The 12,528-nt window shown below is 36.6% G+C and overlaps 1 protein-coding gene across 1 annotated transcript; it reads left to right on the forward strand.

The window, feature by feature from the left end:
• Positions 1 to 838: 838 nt before the first annotated feature.
• Positions 839 to 11,228, forward strand: LOC103863382 (cation/H(+) antiporter 20). The gene is made up of 5 exons (XM_009141131.3): positions 839 to 2,651; positions 2,754 to 3,785; positions 9,426 to 9,662; positions 9,845 to 10,561; positions 10,651 to 11,228. Exons 1-5 carry the CDS (start codon positions 2,472 to 2,474, stop codon positions 11,011 to 11,013), a joined length of 2,529 nt encoding a protein of 842 aa, XP_009139379.1. The 5' UTR covers positions 839 to 2,471; the 3' UTR covers positions 11,014 to 11,228.
• Positions 11,229 to 12,528: the final 1,300 nt, after the last annotated feature.

Raw genomic sequence — 12,528 nt, forward strand, 5'->3', positions numbered from 1 at the left:
CCGATTGGGACCCGAACCCGAAAGTACAATGGATTATACCGGTTCTTTGAATATTTACTAACCCCGACCCGAACCCGATAGAACCCGAACCGGTCCCGAACCGAAATTTTATATAACCCGAATGGGGTTAATTTTAATAAACCCGAAAAACCGAAACCCGAATGGATAAAACCGAAATCCGATTGGGACCCCGAATGCCCATGCCTACTACCAAATATGTCTTAATTCTTAATATGTATCCAAAATACTTTAAGATATTATTGAACTTCTAAAATAATTATCTGTTACATGAAGGTTGATGGTGGAATGTAGCGGTTGATGCATGAAGTTTTTAGATTTTGGTTTTGTTTTTATTGAATAATGTTTCTCATTTCATGAGAACTTATTTTTGTTTTATGATTTCATTTATTTGGTTTTCTTTCTATCACTAACTATGTTTATCTTTCGTTTGATTTTGAATGATCACGTTTGATGTTTTTTCTTATTTTTGAATCGATTTTACTTATGTTTTGGCTATTAAAATGTGTACAAATCATGTATTTTAAATCCGAAGAACCGATTTTATTTATGTTTTAGTTACAAAATAGGTACAAATCAGGTATTTTTAAACCGAAGAACCGATTGGGACCCGAATCCGAAAGTACAATGGGTTATACCGGTTTTTTGAAGATTTACTAACCCTAACCCGAACCCGATAGAACCCGAATCGGTCCCGAACCAAACTTTTATATAACCCGAATAGGATTGATTTTGATAAACCCGAAAAACCGAAATCCGAATGGATAAAACCGAAACCCGATTGGGACTCCGAATGCCCATGCCTAGGTAGATTTTGGAAGTGATTTAAATTTCAATACACTAATAAAATGTCATAACCCGTGGTATGTAATATCTTTAAGGATTAGAAAAAGAAAAAACCATTTTAGTAGATAATGAAATTTTCATTTAAAGATATCAGGTTTTGAAGTTGTATAAACACATTCTAAAATATTGTAAACTATTCATGTACATAATCAATATACAATCCCTAAAACAGATATTTGTCTCAATCATATTTTCTTGTTAAGTACTGTATTTTTATTTTCTTAGTGCTTTTGTTCACGACAACATCTATGAGGCAGTCCACTACTTTAGATCAGGTTTTTTTCATAGAAGCTCAAATCTGGTTATGCCACCATTCCATACTCGTGTAACGTCATTTGGCTCGTAAAGTCAACCACAACTATTCTTATTTCAAACTTGGCCATCAATTGAATTATAGAACTATCTAGTCGTGTAAAAGTAAGGAGAAAAGTCGTAAATACAAACATCGTTATAGAGAAACCACTTCTTGGAAAAATCCACAGCTCTATTTGCTGAAAATAATGCCAAAACTATATTCTAAAAGGATGGATTAATATGGGAAGTCATAGATACGTACGTGGTCAACTGGTTGCATTATTTGCTTAAACACATCCCCACCGACGTAGCATAATGTCAGCGCCGGTGTCTCGCGTCCCACGTGCGATTCACATGATTCCTACTTCGTTGATAAGCCAGTCTATTATTTTGCAATTTCCCGTTGTAAGATGAGTTTCGTTCGTAAGTTGTCTAGAATTAATTTCATGAGCAAATATTAATTTTTTTATTAGAATACAAAAGTGCCGTAAAGAAACAAAAAGACAAAAACTACAATCAAATGGCATAGTTATAACATAAATTAAGAGACTGACCAAAAACGACAAAGAAAAAATCACCCGCATCCAGCAACATACCCATAAAACTCCAACAAAGAAACACTATTTCCAACCCCAAAACATATTTGCAGATGTTGTTTCTAAAGTTTGTTAAAGGGTTAAAGAATATATATATTTAATCAACCAAAATAAATATATATGTTTATAATTAGTTAATTAGGTCTAGAATTAGTTAATTAGGCAAGGGGCTAAAAATATATATTTTTAAAAGTATTTGTAACAAAGTAAAGTGGTGGCAACATAAGTACCTAAACGTTGTTTTGCGTATATCCTAATAAAATAACATGTCATCTGATCAAATAATATGTTATTGAGAAAACAATTAAAAATAATGTAACTTAAAAAAAATGACAAGCACAATAAACATTCATGAATTTTACTGTTACATGCCGACTTAAAAGAGAAACTTAAGAATTTGATTAAAGTTTATAACAACCACACGGTTGGATGTGTGAGTACATATTTAAAGCTTTTTTTGGGTCAAATACATTTTTACAATTTATACGTTACAGACTTGCAGTAAACCAGAATAGTTCAAAGTCACACGTGATATACAGAAAGTGAACACAAGTTAGAAGCAAACATGATTAACTTTTTGAATCTTCAAACAAAAAAAATGCCTATAAATGTCTTCACGTAACCTTCTGGTCACTTGAACTATATCCCAAGTTCCAAATATAGCCTTTCTGAATAGAGAAGAGAAGAGAGACAAAAGAGTCCAACGAAATCTCCAAAATGACCTTTAACATAACCGCCGTGAAAACCTCATCTAACGGAGCATGGCAAGGCGACAATCCCTTGAACTTCGCGTTTCCGTTACTCATAATCCAAACGGCGTTAATCATCGCCGTCAGTCGCTCCCTCGCCGTCCTTTTCAAACCACTTCGCCAACCTAAAGTCATCGCCGAGATCGTCGTACGTTGACACTACACTCTTAACTCTAACACACACTATTTACAATTCTGCCATCGTTCTTATTTACGAATTTGCCATCATCTCTTTTGTTTATCTTTCAAGGGAGGGATCTTGTTAGGACCGTCTGCTTTAGGACGAAACACGACGTACATGGACCGTATCTTCCCGACATGGAGCATGCCTATACTCGAATCCGTCGCGAGCATAGGCCTCCTCTTTTTCCTCTTCCTCGTCGGTCTCGAGCTCGACTTATCGTCCATCCGACGAAGCGGGAAACGCGCGTTCGGAATCGCGGTCGCCGGAATCACGCTCCCGTTTCTCGGCGGCGTCGGAGTCGCGTTTGTGATCCGCAACACTCTCTACACCGCCGTCGAGAGACCGGGATACGCCGAGTTTCTCGTTTTCATGGGAGTCGCTCTCTCCATCACAGCCTTCCCTGTGTTGGCGCGTATCTTGGCGGAGCTCAAGCTTTTGACGACTCAGATCGGAGAAACCGCGATGGCTGCAGCCGCTTTCAACGATGTAGCCGCGTGGATTTTACTCGCTTTAGCGGTTGCGTTAGCGGGTAACGGTGAGGGCGGTGGGGAGAAGAAGAGTCCGTTGGTGTCTGTGTGGGTTATGTTGTCAGGTGTGGGATTTGTTGTTTTTATGTTGGTTGTGATCCGACCCGGAATGAAATGGGTCGCGAAACGGGGATCTCTTGAAAACGGCGTCGTACGTGAGTCTTTCGTGTGTTTGACGTTAGCTGGAGTTATGGTTTCCGGTTTCGCGACGGATTTGATTGGGATTCATTCTATTTTCGGAGCGTTTGTTTTCGGTTTGACTATACCGAAAGATGGAGAGTTTGGTCAGCGATTGATTGAACGGATTGAGGATTTTGTCTCCGGGTTACTCTTACCGCTTTATTTCGCCACGAGTGGATTGAAAACTGACGTGGCGAAGATCAGAGGAGCTGTGTCGTGGGGGATGTTGGGTCTTGTTGTGGTTACGGCTTGCGTTGGAAAGATCGTCGGGACTTTCGCGGTAGCGGTGATGGTTAAGGTTCCGGCGAGAGAAGCGTTGACTCTTGGTTTCTTGATGAATACGAAAGGTTTGGTGGAGCTCATTGTACTCAATATAGGCAAGGAGAAAAAGGTTAGTTTTTTTCCATTTTTAAGAGCACCCCCATTAGTGAACTTATGGGGGGTTCACACAGATTCCAAAAAAAAAAAAATATTATAATAATGAATAGTAATGAACCTGTCTCTCCCAAGCTCTTCCCGGTGAACCTGGTTCATCACTGTAGCGCGGGCCCCACGACACGTGGCGGCCCGCGATTGGTCCGATTAATTAATTTTTTTTTTTTTTAAAAAAAACAAAAATCAAACAGTAAAAAAAAATAATAAAAAAATACTTTGTGAACCCCTTTCATGGGGTTCACTGATGCACATGCTCTAAGGCCATGAATATTGGTTGGACTAAAAACAGAGTCCTTAGGATATTTTAATCATATTTGTAGTTTAGGACAATTATAAGGACTTTGGTTAATTTATGTGATTATTAGTGGGACTTTTGTTTGGTCCTTAAGTTTTTTTTTTTTTTTGCTGAAACTTAAATATAGAAGATAAATCAAATTGAATAATTAATAAGAAATCAAATTTTATTCATTTAATTAGAAAATTTCAAACATTTTATTACATTGCAATTACAAAACAAACACAAATAAAAAAAAGGAAACACACATTTTATTCATTATATAGCAATTTTAACCTTACCTTTAATTTGGAATATGTCCAAATTTAGCCCATATATGTTCAACCAAATCTTGTTTTAATTGTTGATGGGTATGTGGATTCCGAACTTCTTGCCGACGAGCAATTGAACAGCCGGTATTTTTTGATCTTTTAACAGTAAAGTTTAAATCCTCATCTTCAAATTCTTCCAGAGTGTTTGCATCTTTTTCATCTTCGACAATCATATTATGAAGTATGATACATGCTTTCATAATATTTCCAATTTTTTCTTTATCCCATAACTTAGAAGGATTTTTGACAACGGCAAATCTTGCTTGCAAGACTCCGAAGGCACGCTCAACATCTTTACGAACTGCTTCTTGGGTTGTAGCAAACTTTGTCTGCATTTCAGTTTGAGGTAGCCGAATAGATTGAATAAAAGTTGCCCATTTAGGATATATACCATCTGCTAGATAATATGCTAGATGATACTCTTTTCCGTTGACATAATAGTTGACTTGTGGCGCGATGCCGTTAATAACGTCATCAAAAACAGGCGATCGATCAAGAATATTAAGATCGTTCATAGTACCTGGAGCTCCAAAGAATGCATGCCATATCCAGAGGTCATACGAAGCGACAGCCTCCAAGACAATAGTTGGTTTTCCGGTTCCGCGTGAATACATTCCTTTCCAAGCGGTGGGACAATTCTTCCACTCCCAATGCATACAGTCGATGCTTCCAATCATTCCCGGAAATCCACGTTCCTCGTTCTCATATAGAAGTCTTTGCAGATCCTCCGGTGTGGGATGTCGTAGGTATTCATCGCCAAACAAGGAGATGATTCCCGCGGTAAAATTGTGCAAACATTTTCGAGCAGTTGTAGCAGCTAGACGTATATACTCGTCTACCATATCGGCCGCACCACCATATGCCAATTGTCGAATTGCTGCCGTACATTTTTGTAGAGGTGAAAGACTTCCTCGTCCGGTTGCATCTTCTGACGGTCGGAAATACGGAATTTCTGTGGAGAGGCGATGCACAATACGGAGGAACAAATTTTTATTCATCCTAAACCGTCTCCGGAATAAACTAGTAGAATATGTCGGATTGTCGGAAAAATAATCATTCCAAAGCTGGTTGTGGCCTTCCTCTCGATGTCTCTCAATAAAAATACGCTTTTTCCTCTCTTTTGGTTCTGGTATAGGATCATACTCCTCTAAAAATTCCTCAATGTGGGTATCGAAATCATCATTATCATCATCTCTGTGGTAATGATAATGAGATGAAGATGCCATTAAGGATAAATCAAGAGATGTGGTTGTGATAGTTTAGAAAATGAGGGAAACCAAAGAGAAGAGAGATTTGAGTATTTGTTTTGACAAGAAGAAACTCATATTTATAAGCTACAATCTTTATAACTCCGTGACTTGATAATGAAAGATACAATGACATGTGATGGAAAATCTTGTCACGGGTTATTACATTTGCTATTAACAATCACATGGAAACAACAATCTTGTCACGGGTTATTTCAAGTCTTAAGAGTTCATGTGATTGGTAGGTGTAAAAAACGTGTGTTTGGTAGGTGAAAAAAACGTATTATTTGATCCATCATACTTTTCGACAATCATGTAAGAACAATAGATTCTGACATCATTAGAAATACATAATCCAAGCATCACCAAACATGGATAGAAATTAGAAATTTTAATGTATCACAGATTGTATACATTACAAACATGGATCTAAGTTCATACACATTACTAGCATTCCTAATTAAATACTACAAACATGGATACTACCATTACTAGAAGAACCATAACACCTAGACCGAGCTCAAACCCATGACATTTTTTGGCCAAATCAGAGACAGTTTTCTCAAGCATAGTCACCTTCAGCTCCGTCTGGTAATGGAGATCTTTTACCTGGTTTAGTTCAGACTCGTAGTCACTAACACCGGCAATATAATCAATCTTATCTGATAGCAGAGCATACTGTGTACCTAAAGCTTTGATCTCCTCTGTAGCCGCTTCCTCCCAGCACTTGTATACATGGCAGTCTCCATCGTCGATGTTCTCACATGAGTAGAACCTTCTCCCCGTGATAGATGTCCTAAGAACCGGTTCTCCACCGCAGTAGCATTCCCTGGGGAAGCCGAACTCAACCTCCGGCTGCGGAGGGTACTGAACACGCGAAGCTTCAATCTCTGCTTGGTCGAGCATAATATTCATTTCTGTTGAGCAGTGTTCACTCTCTGTTGTGTTCCCTAAACCATAATCATCCGACTGAGACGGCTGCGTGTAGCTATAATCCAAACCCATGACCTGAGCAAACATTAAAACAGGACACACCACGCGAGATGATTTCATTAGTTAAAACTTAAGATCACATATAACACAAGCTCATAAAACATAAGAGAAGCATTATCATTAGTTAAAACATAACATCACATATAACACAAGCACATAAAACATAAACCACGACATAAGCTACATTTTCATACATATTAAACAAGACAGAGACAGGTTCACAACGGCTTAAGAGGAATTCTTAATTAGAAAAACTAGAAGAGTTCGGCCAAGAGCTTGTTCATTACGGTTTCTTGACTCTCACTTAGTGGACTGGTCTTAGCAAGGAGAGTATCTAATATCGCCATCTTAGACAGCTTCTCCTTCCTAGCCAAATCTTCACACTTGAGCTCGTAGATGCTCTTATAGTCCTCAATAGCCTTCCCTTTACTACTATTCCTGCTTGATTTGGCAGCTTTGATACCTTCAGGACGCACTGGTGCTTGTGGACTCTCCTCACCTACATGAGCGCCGGCAGTTTCAGAATTCACTTCACCACTCTTTCTCTTTGCACCGGTGGGCGTAGGGGTGTTAAGGCTTATCCACTTTTGCTCGTGCCGCAGGACACACCACGCGTGCTCGAGGTTAAACTTGTGACCCTGATCAGCGTAGAAGATTTGATGAGCCACATTTAGTAAGTCATTGTCACTCTGGCCGCTGGTTATTTGTCTCTCTGCAGCAGAGAATGCGGCACAGAACTTGTTCGTTTGATCATTGATTCTGTGCCACCTCTGCTTGCAGTGAACATTCTCTATCTTCTCATGAAGAGTTTCTGCAACAAACTCATCAACGCGTTTCCAAAAGGTCTTTAACTTCATAGAATTTCCGACAACAGCGTCCTTTGATGTGTTAAGCCACGCACTAATCACCGCCTCGTCGTCACGCGGCGTCCATTTCCTTCTCACACGTTCCACAGGTGTGTCCTGAGGTTGGGATGGACCGTCAGGCTCTTGGGAACTGAAGGGAGGGTTTTCAGAGGCGCCAATGTCGACACTGGAAGGATAACTTTCATAAGGAAAGTTATCCTGAACATTGTTATTCTGAAGGTTGTTAAGAAGCCCCACATAACCAGAGTTTGGCCTATATGGATTCCTTGGATCCATTGGAAGAAGAAGAGAAGAGATTATAGAGAATGAGAAGAGATTTTAGAGAATGAGAACAGATTAGAGAGAAGGGAAAGACGATTTGGAGATTTAATAGGGGAAACTTTAACAAGTAATAACTCCAAAACCAACTAACCATTATCTACCTATGTCTAATCAAGGAGTTATTACTATACTACAAGTACGAAAGCTATCAGCTCTGCTAGATTAATGGATCATTAAATTTTACTACGAAAGCTATCAGCTCTACTACAACTACAAAACCTATAGAAGTCTAGATGGAACAACAAGCCAAGCAGACAACACCATTTCGTTAAAGTAACTTCTTAACCAAACTATATAAATATTTTTAAAACTTGTTTTTTTTTTTTTGAACTTGTCAGCTCTCTTGCACAATCGTTTACAGTGTGATTAACTACAACAGTTATAAGAGTGATCAATAAGTTTAGTTACTTCAATACATATTAACAAGTGTTTCGTAAGCTATCAAAAACCTACAAACCATTTAACCTATCATCTCTACGTAAATACAAATCTAAAACAGAGCTATCGAGGACACAATAACAAAGACAATTGTTGATACGATACAACTACCAAGCTATGAACGATCATCATCATCATTCAATAAAGAGACAGAATGTAATATACTTAACTTATCATCACAACAAAGATTCACACGAATACTTAACTTATCATCACAACAATACAGAAACTGAACCTAATCAACAGAACATATAATCAAAATATAGAATCGATAACAGCCTCTGTAATCTACCAAACAAATCCTCACAACTAAAATCGAAGAACCCATAAGGCGGAGGAAGTAGATCGATAACGACAAAGGAACACATACCTTTTTAACTGAAAACAAACGGCAGGGAATGGGCTTAGAGACAGGCTCCGGAATGACTCGTGAGGGCTTCGTGACCGATTCGGGGGAGATGAGAGGAGAGATGAGAGGAGAAAACAGCGAGCACGTCGTCGGTGTACTATCGCCACATGAGTCGCCAGAGAGAGAATCAGAAGACGGTGAGATCGATAGACTGAAACGAAACGAGGGTTTCCCCTACCCGACGACGCCGTTTCATCTCCACTCGACAGCTGGCAACGAAGGACGACATTTAGATCGACCTTAGTTAAGGCTCGTCCCGCATAATTAAACCCATTTTCTATTTATTTTTCGGCCCAAAATTGCTAAGGACCCATATTTGGACCACCGATAACTATGGCCTAAGGTTCTTGTTTTCGCTATATAAATATGACCAAAGAAAAAGCTATGAATTATAAAAGAACTAAAGAAAACTATAACCTAGTAACATAATCTGGACATATGGGTCGTCACTCCTCAGTCCTCGCTAATCATTAAAGAAGTCATTCGATCATTTTATGGGGACAGCTAGCATATAAAACAAAACAAGACGAATATTTTTTTTGTTTTGGTAATCAACAAGACGAATATTTGTTCATTATTATTTACATAATTTTAAGTTTTATATATCCTTCGATTTCAGAAGATAAATATTTATAGAAAATTGTTTAAATATTTTTGACTTTTTATATGTTTTACTTATTAATTAACCGTACGTGCGTGGGGTTGGGTTTAACTAGGTGCTAAACGACGAGACGTTTGCGATACTAGTGCTAATGGCACTCTTCACAACGTTCATTACGACGCCGACTGTAATGGCCATTTACAAGCCGGCACGTGGTACACACCGCAAACTAAAGGACTTGTCGGCGAGCGAAGACTCCACCAAGGAAGAGCTTCGTATCCTCGCCTGCCTCCATGGTCCAGCCAATGTCTCATCTCTTATCTCTGTCATCGAGTCCATCCGAACCACCAAGGTTACCTTTCTTTATATATGTTTGTTTGTGTCTAAATCTGTTTTTAAATCTATGCATGGTCTGATGCCTATATTAGAATGTTATATATGCTACATGTTCGTTTTATACGTTGATATATGTATATCACATTTGATCTTTTGCATTAGGTACTAATCTTGGTTAATATCATATTTTATTGGCAGATGCTGCAGCTAAAACTATTCGTCATGCACCTCATGGAGCTAACAGAACGATCCTCGTCAATCATAATGGTGCAAAAAGCCCGTAAAAACGGGTTCCCTTTCGTCCAGCGTTACCGTCACGGGGAGTGTCACAGTAGCGTCATAGGAGGCTTCCAAGCCTACCGTCAACTGGGCCGAGTCGCGGTCCGGCCTATTACCGCAGTCTCTCCCTTACCAACAATGCACGAAGACATTTGCCACATGGCAGAGACCAAGAGAGTCACAATGATTATTTTATCTTTCCACAAACGATGGAACGTTGATCATGGTCATAGCCACCACCACCACCATCAAGACGGAGGAGATGGAAACGTGCCGGAAAACGTCGGCCATGGCTGGAGATTAGTAAACCAGAGGGTTTTGAAGAACGCGCCGTGTTCCGTGGCGGTTCTTGTTGACCGTGGACTTGGCTCCATTGAGGCCCAAAGTTCGAACATTGATGGCTCTAATGTGGTGGAAAGGGTTTGTGTGATTTTCTTTGGTGGGCCTGACGACCGTGAGGCTTTAGAGCTCGCCGGGAGAATGGCGGAGCATCCTGCGGTTAAAGTTACCGTTATTAGGTTTTTGGTGAGAGAAACGTTGAGGAGTAACGCCGTCACGTTACGGCCGGCACCGAGTAAATGCAAGGAGAAGAATTATGCCTTCTTGACAAACAACGTGGATCCAGAAAAGGAAAAGGTATAATCCTATGAACCCTAATTAATTTGTTGCTGGTATTTTAGTAGTTAAATTAGGTAAACTAAATTCAGATTTTGATCTGTCATTAGGAATTAGATGAAGGAGCATTAGAAGATTTCAAGAACAAATGGAAAGAAATGGTGGAGTACAAAGAAAAGGAACCAAACAACATAATTGAAGAAACATTGTCAATAGGACAGAGTCAAGACTTTGACCTCATAGTGGTTGGAAGAGGGAGGTTGCCGTCCGCCGAGGTGGCGACGTTAGCTGAGCGTCAGGCCGAACATCCTGAGTTAGGTCCTATCGGGGACGTGCTTGCCTCTTCGATCAACCAAATCATCCCATCAATACTTGTGGTTCAACAACACAACAAAGCTCATGTAGAAGAGATGACGGTTTCCAAAATCGTCAATGAGTCTTCTCTAAGTATTAACGGAGATACAAATGTATAAACATAAGGTATTGATGTACCTAGTTGAACTTTGCCTTAGTGCTTAAAGTGGTAAGAATTGTAGAAAGATCGTTCTACTTATAAATAAATAACCATGATTATGCATCAAATTGCATCTTGTGAGATAACGTGGGATTATTGGTTGGTGTATTTTAATAAATTTAAAAATCCAAACTAAATATAGTGTTGTTTGTTATCTATACTATTATTTATGAAGTGATTTGGCTTATTTATCACATTTTCCATAATTTTAGGTTTTTTGCTTATTTGTCATATTCTTATTAGTTTTTAGGTTAAAATTTGTATATATGATTAAAAACGAATTTATATTAATCATATTAATTTTCTTTTAAAATAAGATAATTCTTATATATTTTGTTGTTATCTTAAAATAATTATTTCTATTATAAAAGTTAAAAATAAGATATAAAACTATTTATCTATATCTATAATATTATTTGCGAATTTATTATATAATTAAAACTGAATTTATATTAATAATAAAGTGATTTGGCTTATTTGTCACATTCTCCATAATTTTAGGTTTTTTGCTTATTTGTCATATTCTTATTAGTTTTTAGGTTAAAATTTGTATATATAATTAAAACCGAATTTATATTAATCATATTAATTTTCTTTTAAAATAAGATAATTCTTATATATTTTGTTGTTATCTTAAAATAATTATTTCTATTATAAAAATTAAAAATAAGATATAAAACTATTTATCTATATCTATAATATTATTTGCGAATTTATTATATAATTAAAACTGAATTTATATTAATAATATTAATTCTTTTTAAATAAGATAAGTAATTATTATTTATGAAGTGTTTTGGCTTATTTGTCACATTCTCCATAATTTTAGGTTTTTTTGCTTATTTGTCATATTCTTATTAGTTTTAGGTTAAAATTTGTATATATAATTAAAAACGAATTTATATTAATCATATTAATTTTCTTTTAAAATAAGATAATTTTTATATATTTTGTTGTTATCTTAAAATAATTATTTCTATTATAAAAGTTAAAAATAAGATATAAAACTATTTATCTATATCTATAATATTATTTGCAAATTTATTATATAATTAAAACTGAATTTATATTAATAATATTAATTTTTTTAAAATAAGATAATTCTTACATATTTTGTTGTTATTTTAAAATAATCCATAGATTTTGCTTATTTGTCATATTTTTATTAGTTTTTAGATTAAATCATCAATTTATTAATTTAAATAATATAAATATTTCTGTTTCTAATTGGAATTATGATTATAATTATTTTAACTTTCACAATATTTTTATTAGTTTTTAGATTAAATCATTAATTTATTAATTTAAATAACATAACTATTTCAAACTTTCTAATTGGAATTACAACTATAATTATTTTAGAAAAGTTATGACCAATTCTTATTTTCATATGATGGAAGATGTTTTAAACTCTATAGTTTCAATTTTTTCATTCATTCCAAATTGTCTCGATTATAGTTTTTGACATCTATAT

The sequence above is a fragment of the Brassica rapa genome, chromosome A04 (genome assembly GCF_000309985.2).
Source record: "Brassica rapa cultivar Chiifu-401-42 chromosome A04, CAAS_Brap_v3.01, whole genome shotgun sequence".
NCBI classification, from domain to species: domain Eukaryota; kingdom Viridiplantae; phylum Streptophyta; class Magnoliopsida; order Brassicales; family Brassicaceae; genus Brassica; species Brassica rapa.